The sequence below is a fragment of the Vulpes lagopus genome, chromosome 6, assembly GCF_018345385.1.
Source record: "Vulpes lagopus strain Blue_001 chromosome 6, ASM1834538v1, whole genome shotgun sequence".
In the NCBI taxonomy this organism is placed as follows: Eukaryota; Metazoa; Chordata; class Mammalia; order Carnivora; family Canidae; genus Vulpes; species Vulpes lagopus.
Window position 1 is genome coordinate 62,179,338 of NC_054829.1, and position 20,340 is coordinate 62,199,677.

The window sequence follows — 20,340 nt, forward strand, 5'->3', positions numbered from 1 at the left end:
GAGCTTTGAGAACTTAGAGTGAACAGGAAACCTATGATGTGAGAAGTGGACCTTGGACTACATCCTTTGGGATCTCCTTAAATGCTTCACTACAGTGGCACCAGGTTACACTGCTTTCTGCTAGCCCCCCCCCCCCCCTAGGAATCATACAGCTATTAATCTGGCACCAGCAATTACTCACCTTGGACAAGCGGCTACTTGCTAGACAGTTCATTTCTATCCAGGTCATGAGGAAGAAGTCACACTATTCATTTATTAACCTATAATGGTTTATAGGTTTTCTAAATAGATTTTATCTGTATATGTGATTACTGTCTAACTTCTCTGGTATTGAAATATATCTTTAGGAGAAAATCAAGTCAGTTCTGGCATCTCAGTTGAACTTCCAGCTCTTATACTACCAGCAGTATGACCCTGGAGCCTCAGATTTATCGTTGGTAAAACAAGACCAATAATACCTCTTCCACAGGGTTGTCATCTAAATTAAATGGAAGGACCTATAACAGAACCTGACACATAGTAGATGCTGATCCCTTCCTTCTTCCTTACACTAGAGCAGGGGTCAGCAAATTTTTCCTGTAACAATAAATAGTTTAGCCTTTGCAAACCATCAATCTCTGTCACAACTACTTAATTCTGTCATAGAAGCACAAAAGCAGACATTGATGATGAGAGCAGCTGTGTTCCAATCTTACATTGTTTTAAAAATTAGGCACTGGGCAAGCTATAGTTTGCCAATCCCTAATACTTACACCACATAAGACCCCGCTCAGTAAGTTAATCTTTCACCATTCTGTTTGATTTCATCTGCTCCAGACATGCCCTCTCCTCCTTTTTCTTCATTACTTTTACTCCATTTCTTGAATGCTCCACAACAACTGAATCTAGTTCAATGGTTTGATTAACTTTTTCACTTTTAATTTTGGGCCTTGTGAAGCTCCCATTGGAGGTGAACACTCAACCTGAGATGCTCAATTACTTCATCCACATGATAGGTTCTGGGAAAATCAAGCATATTTGAGCAAAATCCCCTTAATTCCCACCAAGAGATTGGGAAAGGAACGTCTCTTAGGAACTCACAGAGTTAACAGAAGAATTTTTATTTGTGGAGAAGAATAGGCTGTAACTTGTTTCTTAGGTTTTAAAATATTGCTTAATATATGCATTTGCATTTGCTTGGATATGTGTAAAGAACTTCTTAGAGGACATATAAACTAAAACAACCGTGATCACCTTCAATGAGGTGGGAGCCCAAGACGGAGAATAAAGAAGAGAAAAAAAATTTTACTAGATATTTTTAAACATATATGTTTTTAAGTCATGTGAACATATGTATTCAAGGAAATTAATTTTCCTACAGAATAAAAAAATTTAAAAAATATTTCACATTCACATACCAGGCTACTATAAGAAAGACTCAAATATGAGGGGTGGGAAATGACAGGAACCTAAAAGGTGTCTAAGATCTTTGTCACCCTAACACCCAGGTGTTATCCCAGGGATTCTATCATAGCCCCATAAAGTCCTCAATCTGTTGTGCCTTCAATCTTGTATTCTGTGTGACTCAGAGAGAAGACGGGAGAGCTGAGTATATGAAGGAAGGAGGAAACACACCACTCCCCATTTGGTAGGGGTGGAATCAGAAGCAGGATGTATTCCTCAGTATCTTATAACTTTTTCGTATCAGGCCACCATTCTTCCCATGGAGTTCCACATTCCTTCCCTTCTTGTCTCAGCCTGTGCCACATTTACACTCTTGTTATTGCGTCTTTTATAACTTCAAATAAGCTTTAATTTTTTTCTAAATGAAATTTTTATTTGACTTTACTTTCAACTATCACCCTTTGCCTCATATTACCTTCTCAACCCAATTCCTTGAGCTATGAATGATTCTTTCACTTTTTAATCATCTATAATCCAATTTCTACCTCCATTCATTGATTGAATCCATTTTTCTCTAAGGTCCTCAATGGCCATCTCAACCAAATCTAAAGGTTGCTTCTTCGTCTTTGTTCTTACTCTTCTCCATATCCCTTTTACAGAGAACAAAGCTACGTCCATCTTACATCCCTTCTTCCTCCATTTACTTAGCATCCAAGAACCGTCTCTGTGGAGTGAACCTCTCCCTTGTTCCTGCCTCATAAGTGGGAGAGAACTTGAGTCTCAGTTACCAGCCCTCTTCTCTTCCCCATCTATCCTCATTCTCTCAGGGAATTCATCTATTCTCAAGACTTTATCTAGAACTGGGCAGCCTAGGAAAAGTGATTTTACCTCTCTGCACTCGATTTCATCCACTCTAAAATGGAGACTCATTCATTTATTCAACAGTCTTTACTGAGCACTTACAATATGCCAGGCACTGTTATAGGTGTATTAGATTCATTAGCAAGCTAAACAGATAAATATTCCTTCCCTCACAGAGATTCCATTGTAGCTGGAGGAAACAGTAAACATGCTAAGACAACAAATACACTAAACAGAATTATAAAGAATGACAGAACACAGTGAGAGCTGTAGGAAAAACAAGAAGCCTTCAGGTTATACCTTTTATTTTTGTAAAGATATATTTATTTATTATTTTAGAGAGACAGAGGGAGGGGGGAGAAGGAAAGGGAGGGAGGGAAAGGGAGAGAGAGAGAGAATTCTGATCTTACAACCCTGAGATCATGACCTGAGCAGAAACCAAGGGTCAGACACCCAAATGACCGAGCCACCCGGGCACCTCATGGGTTATACCTTTTCAAAGGTGGTCAGGGTACGCTTCTCTGAGAAGTTAATACTTCAGCAGACTCAGAACAGGTTAAAAAAAATTAGAAATGAGAACATCTGATGGGAAGAACGCGGGCAGAGGGAAGTGACAAAGATTCTAAAAGCACGGGCATGCCCAGCTTGTTCTAGGAACAGCAAAGAACCCAGTGGGAATGGGGTGAAGTGAGCATGAGGAAGAGCAGTTAGGAATCAGGTCAGAGAGGAAATCCAAGGGAACAGTCTGTGGAAGGCCTCTGCAACAGGAGCTGGTGCAGGGTTTTGAGCAGAGAGGTGATCTGATCTGATCTATGTTTCAAAAGGATCATTCTGGCTGCTGTGTTAGAAACAGACTGTAATAGGAGCAGGATGGGAGCAGAGAGACCAATTAGGAGGCTAGGACCAAAGTGGGAACACTGCGGGTTGGTGGGGGGAGACAAGTGGTCTATTTTGGATAATAAAACCTACCTTGTAGGGTTGTTTGAGAATCCTATGAGAAAATTACTGCAGGTAAAGTACCTAGCACATGATATAAAGATGTTAAATAACACCTTCTCTTAATATGTTATACTTGCAGGTAGAATAGGTTCTCTAGGTCACTATAGGTAGATCAAAGCTAGAGTGCGAAGTCCTAGGTCAACCGACCTGGGGGTTGGCAGCTGCCCCACTGAATTGATAAAGGGAGGCTGGACTGACCAAGAGGCTTAATCATCTCTCAGCCTTTACTTCATATCCCAACTCCAGGACCTCACAAGATACTTCCTCTTAACGGTTTTATCATATAATCAATATCAATGTATTTATTTTTTAAATTACCTGCCTCATCTCCACCTCAAGCCAGCTACCCATCCAAACGCTTTCTTCTACTAAAGATATACCAGTCCCCAGAGGCTGAACTTATCTTTGCAGGATAATGGAAACAAAACATGCTACCATTGGAAATTGGTATTGTGGCCATCATCTGCGTAAAACATCTCTATTTACAAAAGAAGAAACAAGGCCCAGAGTGAAACATGATCAGCCACAGCCCACTCCAGGCTTGAATGGCTGAGCAAGGCCTGGAACCACTTCTCTGGGTCCTGCTTTCTTCAACAGCCTTCCCCACCTTTGCCAGTCCCACATCACAGCTGTCCCTTAGACTGGCTGCCATGGCCTCCATCATAACCGCCATGACCTCCTTCCTTTTAACATTTTTTTTTTTTTATTTTTTATTTATGATAGTCACAGAGAGAGAGAGAGAGAGGCAGAGACACAGGCAGAGGGAGAAGCAGGCTCCATGCACCGGGAGCCTGACGTGGGACTCGATCCCGGGTCTCCAGGATCGCGCCCTGGGCCAAAGGCAGGCGCCAAACCGCTGCGCCACCCAGGGATCCCCATGACCTCCTTCCTATTAGCATCAGCTAAATCTTCCAGAAAGGCTAATGGAGGCCATGGCCCACACTGCTTTACGTGTGCTGGCTCTGAATTCAAACCCTTACTCTGTAATTACCAGCTGTGAGGCCTAAAGCAAGTTTTCTAACCCTGGTCTGCCTTAGCCTTGTCATCTGAAAAAGTCCTACCTTCTAATTGCCTTGTACTGGCTTTCAGTGCCTTGTAGCCACTGGGTCTGTTATATGTATGGGAACTTTCACTGCTCTCTCTTCATGGACCTTCCAGTCAGGACTCTCTGTACCCCCACCCCCATAAGCATGCTCATTCCCAGTTCCCATCTCTGTGTTTTGGTTTGTGCTCCTCCTACCTAAAATACCCAATATCCTCTCTGTCTAAATCCTGGCATGCCCTTCAAAATTCCACTGAAGGTTTGGCACTTCACAAGAACTTCCCAGGTAAGTCCTGGCTCCACTGACATTACTTCTTCTTTACAGCATGACACTATTAACATGCAGTATATATCGATCACTTCCTTACTGAGGTGTGGGAGCATTTAGTTAATGGTATTGACTCTAGAGCAGACTGCCTGGTCTCTCTCAGCCTCAATCTCCTTATCCATACAATGAGATTAATATTAGGGTTGCTGTAGGGATTGGATACATAAATTCTTAGTAAAAATAATTATCAATATATATTACTATTATATATATTGCCATTAGCTTTTCCTTTGTTTTACACACCTTCATTTTCTTCCTCCAGGTTAGCCTGTCCATGTGTATTATACTTTTATCCAGTGTCTTAAATCAGCTTAAATTACAGAGCTCAGTTCTGAGAATTTTGACATTTGTTCTCAAAGATTTCATCTAACAATCCATTCTAAAAGCATCGATTTGGGGCTCCTGGGTGGCTCAGCCACTTAAGCAACTGTCTCTTGATTTAGGCCCAGGTCATGACTGAGCTCCAAGTTGGGCTCTGCACTAGGGGTGGAGCCTGCTTAAGATTCTCTCTCTACCTCTCCTTCTGCCCCTCACCCCCTCTCTGCTCCTGTGCACATGCTCACTCGCTTTCTCAGTAAACAAACAGATTTACCCAAAATATCAACTCCCCATCTCAGAGCCACAGATGGTACAGAGAATAGGAAGCATGGTTATTAGCCAGGGGCCTCAAAAAGGAGGAAGATTGAAGAAACACAAAGATTCCACCCAATATTAGAAACATCTGGTTTATTTCTATAGGGAGTTAACATTGGGAATGGTAAACTATTCTGGGGTTAGAACAAACAAATAAAAAATCAGTGAGGATAACTGCAACATTCTATTCATGTATTCCTGAGGTATTGGTGCGTGCACAGCTACTGCTCTACTTTGTTTTGTTGTATTCCACCCAAAGGGGCCCACCATTCATCAGGAACCATGTTAGGTGTGAGCAATATCTACAGGGATTCCTATACCAAGCAGGGACACAGCAGGCTAATGCACTGACAAGAGTAGTACCTAAAGATACATACTCTGTTGCAATGGAGTGATCATTGTGCTTCTCCTTCTCTTCTTCTGAGGAATCAGGCTTATCAAACATAGTAACATTTTTATTATGAGGATGGGGAGGGATTGACCTTTCCCCAGCACTACTTCCAAAGATCAGGTAAGAAATCTTTCAAGTTAAGAAGACCACCTTACCTCTATTTTTTCCCATATGGCTTCATAGTTGTCTTGGTGTTGAATATCTTGCATCAGTTTCTGAATTAAAGCGGATTTTGTGGCTGAATGGCTGTCATTTTTCTCAGAGGATGAAGCTCTCTCGGACTTCTCATCAATGTATTTTTTCATACCGGAGAGAGGCATACACAACTCCTCGTCGGAAAGAATGTCACTCAGGGGCCCAGATTCCACGCTCTCTCCCAGTGAAGAGACTATGTCACTGGACGAGCTGGGAGACACTCTGCCCAGCCTTGTATGCTTCTTCTTGACATGGTACGTTGGGTAGATCTCAGAATCTGAATTCATTTCAGACAGTTCCCAGTCATCAATATTTTGGATGGTTTCTCCTCTGGGTTTCTGAGGCAGCAGCTTTGTTAGGTTTTCCAACTTTAAAGCTAAAACTTCTGTCTGCTTAAGATGAGAGGGTAGTGCTAAGTATTCATCAGAGCCATACCAGGCCTCCACAACCTGCCCATTCCTGGTGACGTGACTTGGGGAGGAGGAGTAACTTTTTTTGCTTTTGTTTTTTGAAAGAAGGGGTACTGGAGACACCATGCTGTCTGAGCCAATAGAGGATTCGCTACTTTGGGTAAAAGGTGGTGAACTGGATGTTTCTGACTGCGCTGGCAATTTGGCATTCCAACTTTTCTGATTACACGGCTCGAGTGAGGATGGGGAAACGGACTCTGTTTCTGGTCCCTCTGTAGCCTTGGGAGTACCTGAAGGAATTCCATTCGGCACTACTGAGTTCCTCCTGTTTTCGGCTTGCTTGCCAGAACCGGCTCCCCGTTTAGGTGTTCGGCACAGAGGCCCCTCTTCTGGGGCTTTTTGTGGCTTTTTAAGTCGAGGTTTCTCTTTATGGCAGTCACTAAGCCTTCCCAGGCTGGAGGATATTTCCTTGATGCGACTTTTGATGGTGCTTTCAAGATTCCCATCTCCCACCTTGTGCAAACACTCATAGGACTGGCTGGCAGCAGCAGGACTGTTGGGGTAGGAAGACTGTAACACCAAACTAAGCTTGGATCTGTCAGGAGGATCCACTAGAGAGGGGGTGCTTCTGCTCATCTCAGGCTTGAGATCAGCCATCTGCTTCTTTCTTGCAGTGCCTTTCAGATTATTCTTCAAAGTTTCCTCTTTAAGGAAAAGCCCTCTTTTGGGCAACGTGGGCTGTGTGGGAGAGTCCTCATTATAGTTAAAGCAATCTCTGATGGATCGCTTGGGAGTTGCATTTTCACAAGGCAGAGGCTGTTGGTTCTTTGTCCCAAGTTGTGAGGAAGAACTGGATTCTTGCTTCACAGTCTCAGGAGGGGCTTGATCAGCATTTGTCAGAGCTTCCCCTGAAGATGACGTCCCGGGCACTAAGCTCGGTTGCTCCTTGACTGTCAAAGCACTGCTTTCCTCACATCCACTTTTGTCATCTGCTGAAAGAGATACCTGAGGTCCCTCCTCACTTGCTGCTTCGCTGCAGTTGGAAGGGATGGGGTCAGCAGCCACAGTGAGTAACCCAACGCTTCGGATGAGCTCGGGGAACTCCTTTTCCATCTCACTGTAGCTCCAAGAGTCAAAGGGTTTGGTTTTGACCTGGCTAGAGGTCATGTCACCTAGGCCACCGAGCAAATCCTCACTTGGACTGTAGTCAGACAGTTCGAAAGCAGTAATACCACAATCCAGAGACAAGTAATTTTGAGAGCATTTGATAGTTAACTGTCCTGAGTCATCCACTTCTGTTAGAGAATCAAGCCGGCCCTGAAACAGACAAGGGCAACAGTTTCAGTAAATGCAACATCAATTATACTCAACTAGCTGTTCAAATGAAATCTCAGCAGAGGCCACTGTAAAGGTGAAAAAATGCAGCAGTCTCAACTGCTTCTGGTTTAACATATAGAGAGGTATATTAATCAATTATATTGCTTTCTATAGTATCCTGTTCTTAAATATTTCAGGACTTTTCTTTAATCTGGAGAATAGAGCCTTGATAGAAATGGTCAAGGTCAAGCCAAAGACATCCATTCTTTCCTTAACTTTCCATTTTAAAATAGCCCATAGTTCATTTAATAAGCACTTCTTATGTGATGCCTCAGTAATAAAATTCTGGGAGCAAAGTAATATAAGAATAAAATCTCCACAAACGTCTGCTTTGCACATTGCTATCACTCCAGCATCTACAACAGTAGCTAGCTTATAGAAGATGCTCAGTAAATGTGTTTAAGTGGTATAACCAATTTCACAAGTCTGTCATGTTAACTATATATTCACAAATCACAAAGGTGAACTACTGAATTTGCATACATCACAGAAACAGTTCAGGACCAGCTTCTGTTCATACCCGCTCTTTTGAAGATCAACATGGGTAATCCTGGAGAAAAGTAATGAATATCAAAACTTACCATCTTAGTCCCTGTCCCCTCTCTCTCACATGCATTCCTCTCCCCCACTCCCATTGGTGTATGTTAGATATCAAGTGCCTCCCGCTCTTGTTATTTATAACTCAAGATAGGCCAGAATTTGATTTGAAAGCCCTCTCTGCTAAAAAAAAAAAAAAAGACTTTACACGTGAGTATTTTTAATCTTCAATTATGTGATGAAGGCTTTTATCTGATCACTAACCCAGTTTCTTTTTTAAAGAAGATTTAGTTACTTGAGGAGGGGGAGGGACAGAAGTAGCGAGAATCCTCAAGCAGACTCCTCACTAAGCACAGAGCTCAATGCAGGGCTTGATCCCAGGACCCTGAGATCATGACCTGGGATGAAACCAAGAGTCGGCTGCTTAACTGACTGAGCCACCCAGGCACCCTTCATCACTAATGCAGTTTCTTTTTTCTTTTCTTTTTTTTAAAGATTTTATTTATTTATTCATTAGAGACACACACAGAGAGACAGAGTCATAGAGGGAGAAGCGGGCTCCCTGAGGGAAGACTGATGTGGGACTCAATCCCAGGACCATGACCCAAGCCAAGGCAGACGCTCAACCACTGAGCCACCCCTGCCCCACTAATGCAATTTCTAATAGCATACAACAAATGGGGAGATTTTTGACTGACAATTTGCTGAAGACAGAAGGGCCCTAGAATCCTTTGATGCCTAGCAGGCTAAGGACAGCCTGATGTAGTCTAGTTTTTTAGGAAGAGAAGGAAGGAAACTAAAAAGTGAAGGGTCGTTTCTTCTCCTGGAGGAGGAACCAAGTGAACAAACTGAAGCCAGAAGTCATGTGGCTGCTGAACCCCTCCTTTCAGCCAGGTTGTCCCAAGATCCAGGTACTCTAGGACCTTCCACTGGGTTTTTCTGTTCATTTGTTCATTTTGCTTTTGGAAGTTTTCTCTCCTTTTGTAACTTCACCTTGCCTTTACCTCCTACTCCTCTCACTGGTACTCCACAATATTCAGATAAACAATAATAATAATAATAATAACCATAATAATCATAATAATAATGATAATAATAAGCCCCATCAACTCATCAACTTTTCTAAGCCCCAATTTCCTCATGTATAAATGGGGAAGGTTTATTCCTACTATTACTTTTTCATTGAATCCTCACAATAACTTTCTTCTGGGGTCTGTACTATGGTCCCTGTTTTATATAAGAGGAACTGAAGCCAAAAGAAGGTATATAACTAGCATTTGGCCTCATATCTAGGGGCCGAGCTAGATCTTAAATGGAGGCTTTCTGACCCAGAGTCCACACTCTCATCTCTGTATCACAATTTTCTTTGATTCATTGAATATTATTTTCAACAGACATACCCCCTCCTCCAGCTTGTTTTCCATACTGCCACATTGTAAAAAGTAACCTTGGGGCACCTGGGTGACACAGTTGGTTAAGCATCCAACTCTTGGTTTCCACTCAGGTCATGAGTTCAGGGTCGTGAGATCAAGCCCCATATCAGGCTCCACACTCTGTGGGGGGTATGCTTGGAATTCTCTCTCTCTTTCCCTCTACCCCACCCCCCTCATCCCCATACTCTCTCTCTAAAATAAATGAATAAATCTTTTTTTTTTTTAAAAGAGTAATCTTTACAAATTGCAAACATGATGCTTCCTGCTATTAGCTTTGTTAGATTCTTGCTATTGGGTTAAAAACCCAATCCCTTCTAAGAACATACATATAGAGGCCTCTCTCAAGCCACCATCCCCTCCCTGGCTGCACCCAACCAAAGTGTCCTCCTTTCAGTTTTTGAACATAATGAGTTCCTTCAGCTTCATGGCTTTTGTATGTGGTATTTCCTTTGTCAAGAAAGCTTCCCACCAGGGCACCTGGGTAGCTCAGCTGGTGAAGCACCTGCCTTTGGCTCAGGTCATGATCCCAGAGTCCTGATTTCAGAGTCCTGGGATCAAGCCAGGTGTTGGGCTCCCCACTGTCTGCTTCTCCCTCTTCCTCTGCTCCCCCCACCCTCGCTTGTGCTTTCTTATTCACTCTCTCAAATAAGCAAATAAAATCTTAAAAAAAAAAGAAAGCTTCCTACCTACAACACCCCTTAACTAGTTTACTTGTACTCATCCCTCAGACCTTAGATCAAGCTTCACTTCTTCAAGATTCCAAATTCCCACCTAAGTCAGATTTTTTTTACAAGCTCTCATAAAACTATGTTGTTTTTCCTTTAAGTATTTACCTCAATCTGTAAATAAATACTATTGTGATTATTTGATTAATTTGTTTACCCTATTGGTTTATAAGTTCCACAGGAGTATAAATCATATAGAAAATGGCTGACTCACCAGAACGCTTGCAACATTTAGCATAGTGACATGCATAGAGTAAGTAATCACAGATGTTTCTGTTCAATACATGAATGAATGGATGAATCTGATGATGTTTTGGAATGTAACTCTATGCTTTCATGTAATTTCTTCCTCTGATTATGTAGTTTTAGTTGACTCTAGTGAATAAAAGCCTGAGTTTAAGAGTCAAATTCTGGCTCTACTATAAATTAGCCATGTGACCATGAGCCAGTAGCCTGATGTCATTAAACCTCAATTTCTTCACCAGTACAAAAGCAAATGATAAGCCATGTCAAGGACCGTTGTGAGTCTTAAATGAGATAATAAAGGTAAGACACAAATCTGGCACATGAATAGGTGCTCAATGAATGTTTACTTTTATTACTTATTACATTATTACTTTTACTAATCAAGTATATTGAGGAGGCAAGTTTATTCAAAATGAGAGGTATCCCTATGCTAAATTACACTGCACAAAAATGAGAAACCAATATTAACTTCCAATCTCAATAAAAATTATCTAAATGGAACTGTGTGGCTTTTATGCTTCATACCTGGACTAAAAGAAGCCAAAACCAACAAGGAATCAGCCAGCTGAACAAAAGTCACACTTTATTCAATTTTTTTTTTCACAAAATTTTTAAAGATTTATTTATTCATTCATGACAGACATAGAAAGAGAGAGAGAGAGGCAGAGACATAGGCAGAGAGAGAAGCAGGCTCCATGCAGGGAGTCCAATGTGGGGACTCGATCCCTGGACTCCAGGATCATGCCCTGGGCTGAAGGCAGATGCTCAACCACTGAGTCATCCACGTGTCCCTTATTTAATTATTTTAATTTGGTTGTTCAGTACTCAGAACTTAATACTTTTGCAAAATTAGTATTATAAATGATGGTTAAGTTCCTAAACTCTCTCATAAGTTGGTATTTAAATTACTAACTAGTTGAAATTTGCATCATTTTTCTATCATTTTTACCATATAAGTACAGCACTGTAGCTACCTAAGTGAGGTGAAAGAGGTTTTAAGTAAAAGTGTTTCCACAATGGGTAGAGAAAAAGAAATTTGAGAGTTCAGGTAAAAATTAGACTCTACAAGTGTTAATCACCTGTTTCTATAGCCCAGGGAAAGTATCTGATGTCCTCTGTGATGGTGACAGAACTCTAAGATCAGGAACACTGACATGCTTGAAAATAACTGGTACTCAGTAAATGATATTAGATGAATATCTGATATGAGGCTACATCTCAGCTAATAGGGGATGGCTACGTTTTCCTAAGTCTTCCCCTGAAGATCCCTTCTGTAGCCAGTCCTTTGTTTGGAGAAGAAAATACCACACCCAAAAACACTCAGTGCCCCTTCTTGTTCCAACCAGGCCAACTATTTCTGTGCATGGCTGATTGTCACTCAGGGGTGACTATTTTTAATAAGACTGCATTTTTAATTTGGAAAAAAATCCCTCCCTGAAAAAACAAAACAAAAAACAGCACACAGTGTATTATCTACTTCATACCCTAAAGACCAAATGATAAGCATTTATCCATGCATTTTTTTAAACTGTTATTAAGAGGATTCTTCAAAAGTATTTTTCTAGATTTCACCATCCATACAGAGGCAATTTTTAAAAAAGAAAGTTCTTGGGGTGCCTGGGTGTCTCAGTTGGTTAAGGTCTGCCTTCAGCCGATACAATAATATCATCTGTAAAATAATAACGGCACCTTCCCAGCCTACCTCCTGGAACTATTTGAGGCTCTAACAAAACTATGAGGGTGATTCCTAAACTGTGTTATTCGTCTTTGAATGCCTAGTACCTTATACATAGTAGGAAAGCAATAAATATTTAAGAGTGATAGAAAGAAAAGCAGAAAGGAAGGGAGGGGCAGAGGAGAGAGGGAGGGAAGAACTACTATTATTACAACAGAGATCAATTAAGAGCTGGTTTATTTGTTCCATTTAATTAATCCCAGCTTTATGTCCTTAAGTGGTCACTTAACCTCTCTTAGATTCAGTTTTTCCATCTATAAAATGGAACTATTTTTAATATCCCTTACCCTCCTTACTATATGAAACAATAAAGTGTTCGTCAAAGTATCTGAAATGTAAAAAATTTCAGTACAACACATTTTATACACAATGTTGAGCTTTGCTCTGTTTTTTATTCGTTTAGTTGGTTGGTTTTGTTTTAGCAAAACATTTGCTAATTTGCTTACAAAATATGGTCTGTGTCATATTTAAATAAAAGAACTAAACTTACACATTTTGTTTTTGCAAAGACAGAAAGAGAACTTGCCACTTTCCCAGCTTTCCAACTTATCCTTCAATGTGGCTCAGAGACAAAAACTACAAAAACTTACAAAAAGAGAAAATGAATTCACTTTTACTGGAAGGACATCTACTATTTCAGTTTATCAGCCTGTTTTATGCCATTTCCCTCTTCATTCTACAAATTTTTTTGCAGCTGAATATATTCTGATAAAGCTTAGAATTTTATCCTAATTCCCTTCCTGTTTTCCACAATCCCAGTGTTCTTGCTGTCAGAAACAAACAAACAAACAAACAAAAGCAGTCTTTGAAATGTTCTCACGGAGTCACACTAGAAGGACAAATAGGATCAGGTTTTCACAGCTTTAGGAAGGATAATGGAAACTGTGCTTCAATTTATAGAAAAATATCCACAAAGCAGATGGCTGAGAATCCACCATTCTTCTATCCCTCACACAACATATTCTTGCATATTTATGACAGAACTAAAGAATTTCAAATATGAAAATGCACTAAATTGTTTCCAATCAATCTGTAAATAATTGTTGAGCTCATATTGTGAGAGCCATACCTACTTAATATAAACTCAAAATATAAAACAGTGGCCAGTGACAATTAGTTAGCCTCAATGGCTCTTCATCATTATCTCGGGTACCGCTTCTTGAATGACACAAGTTCAAACTAGTGCATGATGAACATATTCCACAAAACACCACCAGTGGTAACAAGAAGCCCTAGAATACTGCTATATCTCCTGCTCTACAACAAAGAGCTGGTGATCAATAAATGTTTATTTAATGGATAAATAAATATGTAAAATGAACTGATTTTATCCAGTGATTTCTTATGCCCCCCCCACCTCCAGTAGTAGAAAGTAGCCAGATCTGATGACTGATCAATACTGGATGTTGGGCAGATCCAGCAGGACACATAAGGAGGAATGACAGTGACAACAAAGTATAGCCTGGGGATGGCAGGTGCTATCTCAAGAAAGAGGGTTTCAGAATTTAGATACGTCTTTCCCTCATCTCTCCCTCACTGCATACACCTCATGAATAACACACTTAGGGCAGAGTTGGACAAGCTGGGCTTCTCCGTAGTCTCCCAGGACCACAAGAGTCCCAGTCAAGGACACACTAAGGATCCTATCTGGGAGCGATGGCATTTGGGCACAACACACACACCCTTGTGTTCATTCTATGACTTAAAAAAAGGACTCTACTAGAGGACTCTACCACCTCCCTCACTGCCACAATAACAGGAAAGGATGAAGACAAAGAACCTAAAACTTCAAGTGGAGCCCAGTAGATCTTGATTCTCATAAACTCCCAGGGCCGGCAGGGAATTTGCTTCAGCAAGAGTATCATTATTATGAAAACAATAATCAACAAGTATAAATAATTTATGAGAATAGGCACAGAGTTGTTTTGTGTTGTTGATAATGTAGGAGCCACTGAAACATTAATTAATACTGAATTATGCAACACTCATTATACTGTCCTTTAATCTTATTTATTTATACAAGTGTCTTATAAACTTTTATATATATTTTCCACAAAACCAAGGGTGGAGCATGAAAGTGGATGTCAAGAGCCAAGGGACTATCTACACACACACACACACACACACACACACACACACACAGTCCTTGCTTAGCACAATGCTTTGCTCCTATATATGTCAAATTTTATGTGGTATTAGGAGAGTTCATTTGAATTCAAATTCTCAGTGTTCATTCTTTTTTTAAAGATTGATTGATTGATTGATTGATTGATTTGAGAGAGAGTACAAGTGGGGTTGAGGTGAAGGGTGATATACAGAGGGAGAGGGAGAGGGACAAGCAGACTCTGTGTGAATGCTGAGTCCAACACAGGATCAATCTCACAACCCCCAGATTATGACTTGAGCTGAAATCAAGAGTTGGATATTTAACCAACTGAGCCACCCAGGAGCCCCTACAGTGTTCATTCTTGAGCCATGCATCAAACGTGACAACAAACTCTTTAAACTACTCTTAATACAAGTACAAAAAATCCAGATACATTAGTTATATAAAATTCCAAAGCTCATTTGACTCATTGCATCCAGAATGATTTTTTCAAAGCATGAATATAATCATGTTGATTCCTTAAACAAACTCTCCTGCTGACCCTAAAATAAAGTTCAGTTCTTTTAATATGGTTTTTGTTTTGTTTTGCTTTGTTTCTTTATTTTATTTATTTATTCATGAGAGACACAGAGAGAGGCAGAGACATAGGCAGAGGGAGAAGTAGGCTTCCTGTGAGGAGCCCAATGCAGGACTCTATCCCAGGACCCCAGGATCACGACCTGAGCTGAAGGCAGATGCTCAACCACTGAGCCACCCAGGTGTCCCTCATATGGTTTTTAATACGGCTTTTCATCTTCATCATCTGACCTCCACTTACCTGTTTGTTCAAATCCTGGTCCTTTGAACTTTTTGATCCAGTGTTGTCTATAGCTCTCTGAATCTGTCATTCACTTACTTCTGGATCTTTGATGATGCCATTCCTTCTGTCTAGAACACTTTCTACCTCTGTTACCCAGTCTAATCCTGCTTCTCCTTCAGGTTCCAGATTGGACCCACTTCCTCTGGAAAAGCTTTCCTGTCTGAGTTAGGTGCACCTCTCTGACATCTAGCGGCATCATATAGACTTGTCACAATCTGTCCTTAATGTCTAACTTTTTGTCTCTATCTAGTACTAGACTCCTTGAAGGCAAAGACCATATTTTGATCACTATTATATTCTTAGCACCTAGTGCATAGCCATCATAAGTGCTTAATAAATATTTATCAAATAACTGAATGGGCAACAAGAAGCCAGGTTAGCACCAACAATTATGAGTGGTCAGGTGTGAATTAACTATGGCCTAAATAAAGCTTTATTCACATTAGAAGTGCCCTAGCCTCTGGTCACTATACCTAGATTCAAAACCTGGCTCAGGATTTGATTATTTACTTTGAAAGGATTCCTATCCCACCTCTCTGAAATGAAAACTCTCAGATGACTACACTTGATGACACATTACTTGGCTTCAAATACCCACCTCCTTTGTCTCTTCAGAGAAAGCCTGCAGAATGTCCGTCTGCCTGGTGTAGTTGCCATTGGCGTCCTGCAGACCCTGCAGGATTCGCTCCCGCAGGACCAGCACCGAGACTCGGAGCTGGTGCCAGAGGAGCTGCACCGCGTGGATGTCCACGATCACATTGACGGAGTAGGACAGCAGCTTCAGGGAGAACTCTGTTTCAAGGAGGGCATGGATTTGCTCAACGTGATCAGAAATATCTTCGCAAATGTCCTGCAGTAAAGAAAAACAAAATATATGAAGATTATTTAGGCTTATTTTGAGGGAGAGGACTCACTCCTTCACTTGACACCAATCGTCAGGGCCAGCAACTCAGGTAAACCACATGTTGGCTAACTTACCTTTGTTTTAGATCAGATACATAGTTGCAGGTCATTTTGCTGGGCACCAGACCAGTTCATAGGAACTCCCAACCCTTTTCAATGAGTCAAGGGATCTTTGGTGTAAGGGACAACTGCCACATTCCCATAACAGATTTTAATATTAAAATTCATAAGCATATCTAAATTTCAACCCACACTTTGTAATCAGAATCACTCTTTTCTTAGACCTTTTTTGAGTATCGTTGACACACAAAGTCACATTAGTTTCAGGTGTACAACATAGCAATTCAACTTCTCTATACATTATGCTATGTTCACAAGGGTAGGTACCATCTGTTACCACACAGCACTATTACAACATCATTGACTATGCTCCCCAACCTATGCCTTTTATCCCTGTGATACTTATCCCATAAATGGAAGCCTGTATTTCCCACTCCCCTTCCCCCATTTTAGCCATCCTCCCTCCCCCCTTCCCTCTGGAAACCACAATTGGTTCTCTATATTTATAGGTCTGACAGGATTACTTTTTAAGGAAGCAAGCCAGAAAAGCCTCAAGGACAAAGAAAGACAAAATTATAGTTTTGTTTTAAGACCTGGACATTTTAAACAAAACATTACTAAATCAAAGTTTCAATCTCCTCCACACATACTATTAAGTAGGCAGATTTGGTGTCTGATATGTCATTTGTCCTTACAATTTCCTAAATTCCCATTGTGCTGTCAGAGGCCAGCAGCATGAAATGGGTAGCATCAATAGTAATATTTATTTGAGCAATTTGAATCCATTAAGCATCAAAAGGATGTCCATGTCAGCTAAAAGTACTCAGTGATTCATTCTTTTTTATGCCTCTGTGATTTTTTTTTTAAATGGGGCTTTTATTTATGATTTCTGTTAAGGCTAAAATTTTAGGATAACATTTGAGGTCTGAGTCCTAACATGAATATCCATCCAAACAGTCAGTCTGTGCTAGAAACAACCCTTCAATTTCATATGAATTCAATTAGTTGTTTCTAAAGAAAAACTAAAGTGGAATCTGTATTTACTACATAATAGTAGGGAAAAAAATCTATTTAAGAATGGTGGGAAGTTGTGTTGAATTTTTAGTAATAATTATTGTACAATTCCAATAACTGTTCCAATATTATTTCTTGAAGACCAAGAATTGGTGATAGTTATATAGATTGGTGGTAATAATTTGAAATAGATTAAAAGTTTAAACAGATTTTGGAGTCCTAATTAGGTAAAGTTCTTACAAATGTAGCCCATGAGCACATATAGTCCAAAAGGGATTTGGGGCAAAAATCACATTTCCAATCAAACAAATCCATTCAAACACATTTCCATTTCAATAAAACCAATGCATGGGAACCACTCACAGCTAGGTTAATCAGTCTCTGCTGGCCTTTGGCACATGAAAGTAGGCCTCAAATATTCCATATTGCCTGGGTCTCAGCAGATGCCTGCTTGGAGCATCTATTCGATTTACCTCCTACACTTCTCATTCCTGATACCTTGCCCACCACCATCCCAAAGCAAATGTCCTGTATCCTTTGCCCTCTTAGGATATTCATTTCTATGTAGTACTGTGTTGCCTTGGGAAACTCTCTTCCTCCTGCAGCTGATCTCATCCAAATTCTTTGTACTTTCCTGGCTAATATTTCCATTCCACTGTAAAACAAAAACAAAACTCTACTTAACTTTTTTTTTAAGATTTTATTTGTTTATCCATGAGATGGCACAGAGAGAGAGAGAGAGAGAGAGAGAGAGAGAGAGAGAGAGAGAGGCAGAGACATAGGCAGAGGGAGAAGCAGGCTCCATGCAGGGACTTGGGACTCAATCCCAAGACTCCGGGATCACACCCTGAGCCAAAGGCAGACACTCAACCACTGAGCCACCCAGGCAACCCAAAACTCTACTTAACTTTTTCACAGAATGGTACTTCTATCTCCTTCTCCTACCCAAACCTGATTCCGTCCAAGGCTCCTGCTTCCCCCACTGCCTTCCCAGTAAAGGCTGTTCACTCTCCTAGCCCTCACCTGAAAGATGAGGAGGGAAGGGCTGCTAGGGGAAGGGCTATCTATGGTGCTTCTTTACCACTTTCTGATCATTTTTCTTTTGTCCTCATACTAACACGCTTTATTTTCACTAGGTGCCCAGAGTCTGCTTAGCCTTCCCATCTTCTTTCTTCATTACTATTACCTATATTCTTTTCTTTCAATCCTCCACACTGAAGAATGCATGTGGTTCAGTTTTCTCGTCTCCATTATCTTTGGTAATGTCAATATTCACACTGATGAACCAATCAATACCCTAGCCTCAAATGTCCTTTACTCCACAATCCTTAAGACCTTCATACCTGTTCCACTGGGATAACTCTCTGCCATAGCTCTACTTCGAACCTTGTCATCACTTCACCTATGGAACAATATCAGAAAGTCCCCTCTGCCACCAACCTCTCATTATCTGATCTTTTCACTCCCACTCTCCCACTATAGGTGCTTTATAACCTCAATCTACCCACCAACCCCTCTACCCTCTTTTTTTCTTACATACCACCTCCTTCCTAGCACAGCCTCTACAATGATCACTTTAACCACTCCCTTGGCAATGTTCTCCACTTCCTCACACTCTTGATTTCATAATTTGAATTTGTTAGTATCTATCTCCTAGATACCATTACAATCCTGCAGATGCAGAAATATATTATATATTTAGCAGAGGGAAAAGTTGGGTAACTTATGCCACTTGCTCTGAATACCCATATAGGTATTTCTCAGCCACACCATTCCCACTTTCCAATACAATATGTTATGTATAGTCTTGGCACCATGGAAACTACATGCCATCACTCTTCTTGCACATAATTCGGCTCCTTCACAATGAACATAGGAACTTAGTCAGAGCCAGGTCATGGGTCAAGATGGCTAAGCAAACAGGGGCACTAAAGTATCAATGGTACTAGTTAACTAAGGCTTTCACACCCTCCTCCTTAGATGTCTGTGAAATATAAATTGGCTCTGTTCCCAAAGAAGCCAGATGGGCCCTGAGGAGAAAGAAATACTCTTCCCACAAGAGCTGACCTCCCTCTATTGAGTATTTTGGCAATGTGTACATGTAGTCTCTGCTGAAAATCTGAAACTAAATAATGTATGGCATGGTCCAAACTTCTGGGGTCTATTCATTTGTTTAATTATTTTTATGCCCTCTACTCTGCTATCAGGTATGTGGTTTGACAAAATTACAAGGACACACAAACTGTAGAACAAGAACTACAGATATATGTGAAGGGTGTATATATATATATACATATATATATACACACATATATATACATATGTACATATATATGTATACAAATATATGACAGTGTGTACATCCCCTCCAAACATAAAACTATATTTAGAATATTCAATGAGAGGTTTAGAGAAATAACTGAATGATTCTGAATCTATACATACCTTGTAGTAATATAAAATCTGGTTTTCTCTGTTGCTTTATATAAATGTCAACCAAATATTTAAAGAATTATCAGCTTGAAGCTTCTCAGGCTTAGACCCTTAATCATTGCCAGTTTGTTGTATGTTTATATGAAAGAAGCTAAAGATTATGGACATTCTGTTTATTTTAATTCAGTCAGCTAACTAGGTATTAGAAACTTTTACAAAGGATTTCCTGAATGGCTACCTCCCAGTAGAGACTGGAATTAAAAGGCTCTGAGAGATCTGACTTGTTGGAGGCCCTATGGGCATTAGATTAATAAGGTGAAGTGGAAGCATGGTGGGGGGTGGGGGGGATGTGTTGGTGGAGTTGAACCAAAGCCCAACTGATGCATATAAGCCTTGAATGGACATGTGACTCCAGTAGATAGCAACTAGAAACTAGACTCAACTCACATGGCTGCTCAGTGTATAACAAACTTTTGAACACTGCAGTGCTACTTACTAGAAACAAATTTAGCAACTTTAGATTCACAGATTTTTTTAGGAATACAAAAAGAAACAACCCCTCAGGTTCAGGACATATATATGTGTCTGTCTATCTATTATCTATCTATCTATCTATCTATCTATCTATCTATCTATCTATCTATCATCTATCATCTATCTATCATCTAT

The 20,340-nt window shown here is 40.4% G+C and overlaps 1 protein-coding gene across 5 annotated transcripts in view; it reads right to left on the reverse strand.

Moving 5' to 3' along the window:
* The window catches only part of AKAP6 (A-kinase anchoring protein 6), a 486,958-nt gene that overhangs the window by 270,844 nt on the left and 195,774 nt on the right, over positions 1-20,340 (reverse strand). For all 5 annotated transcript variants that reach the window (XM_041758859.1, XM_041758854.1, XM_041758855.1 and 2 more), the window contains 2 exons: positions 15,860-16,111; positions 5,793-7,559 (listed from right to left, as the gene is read on the reverse strand). In XM_041758859.1, coding sequence (XP_041614793.1) covers positions 5,793-7,559; positions 15,860-16,111 — 2,019 coding nt within the window. The remainder of the gene's footprint in view (positions 1-5,792; positions 7,560-15,859; positions 16,112-20,340) is intronic.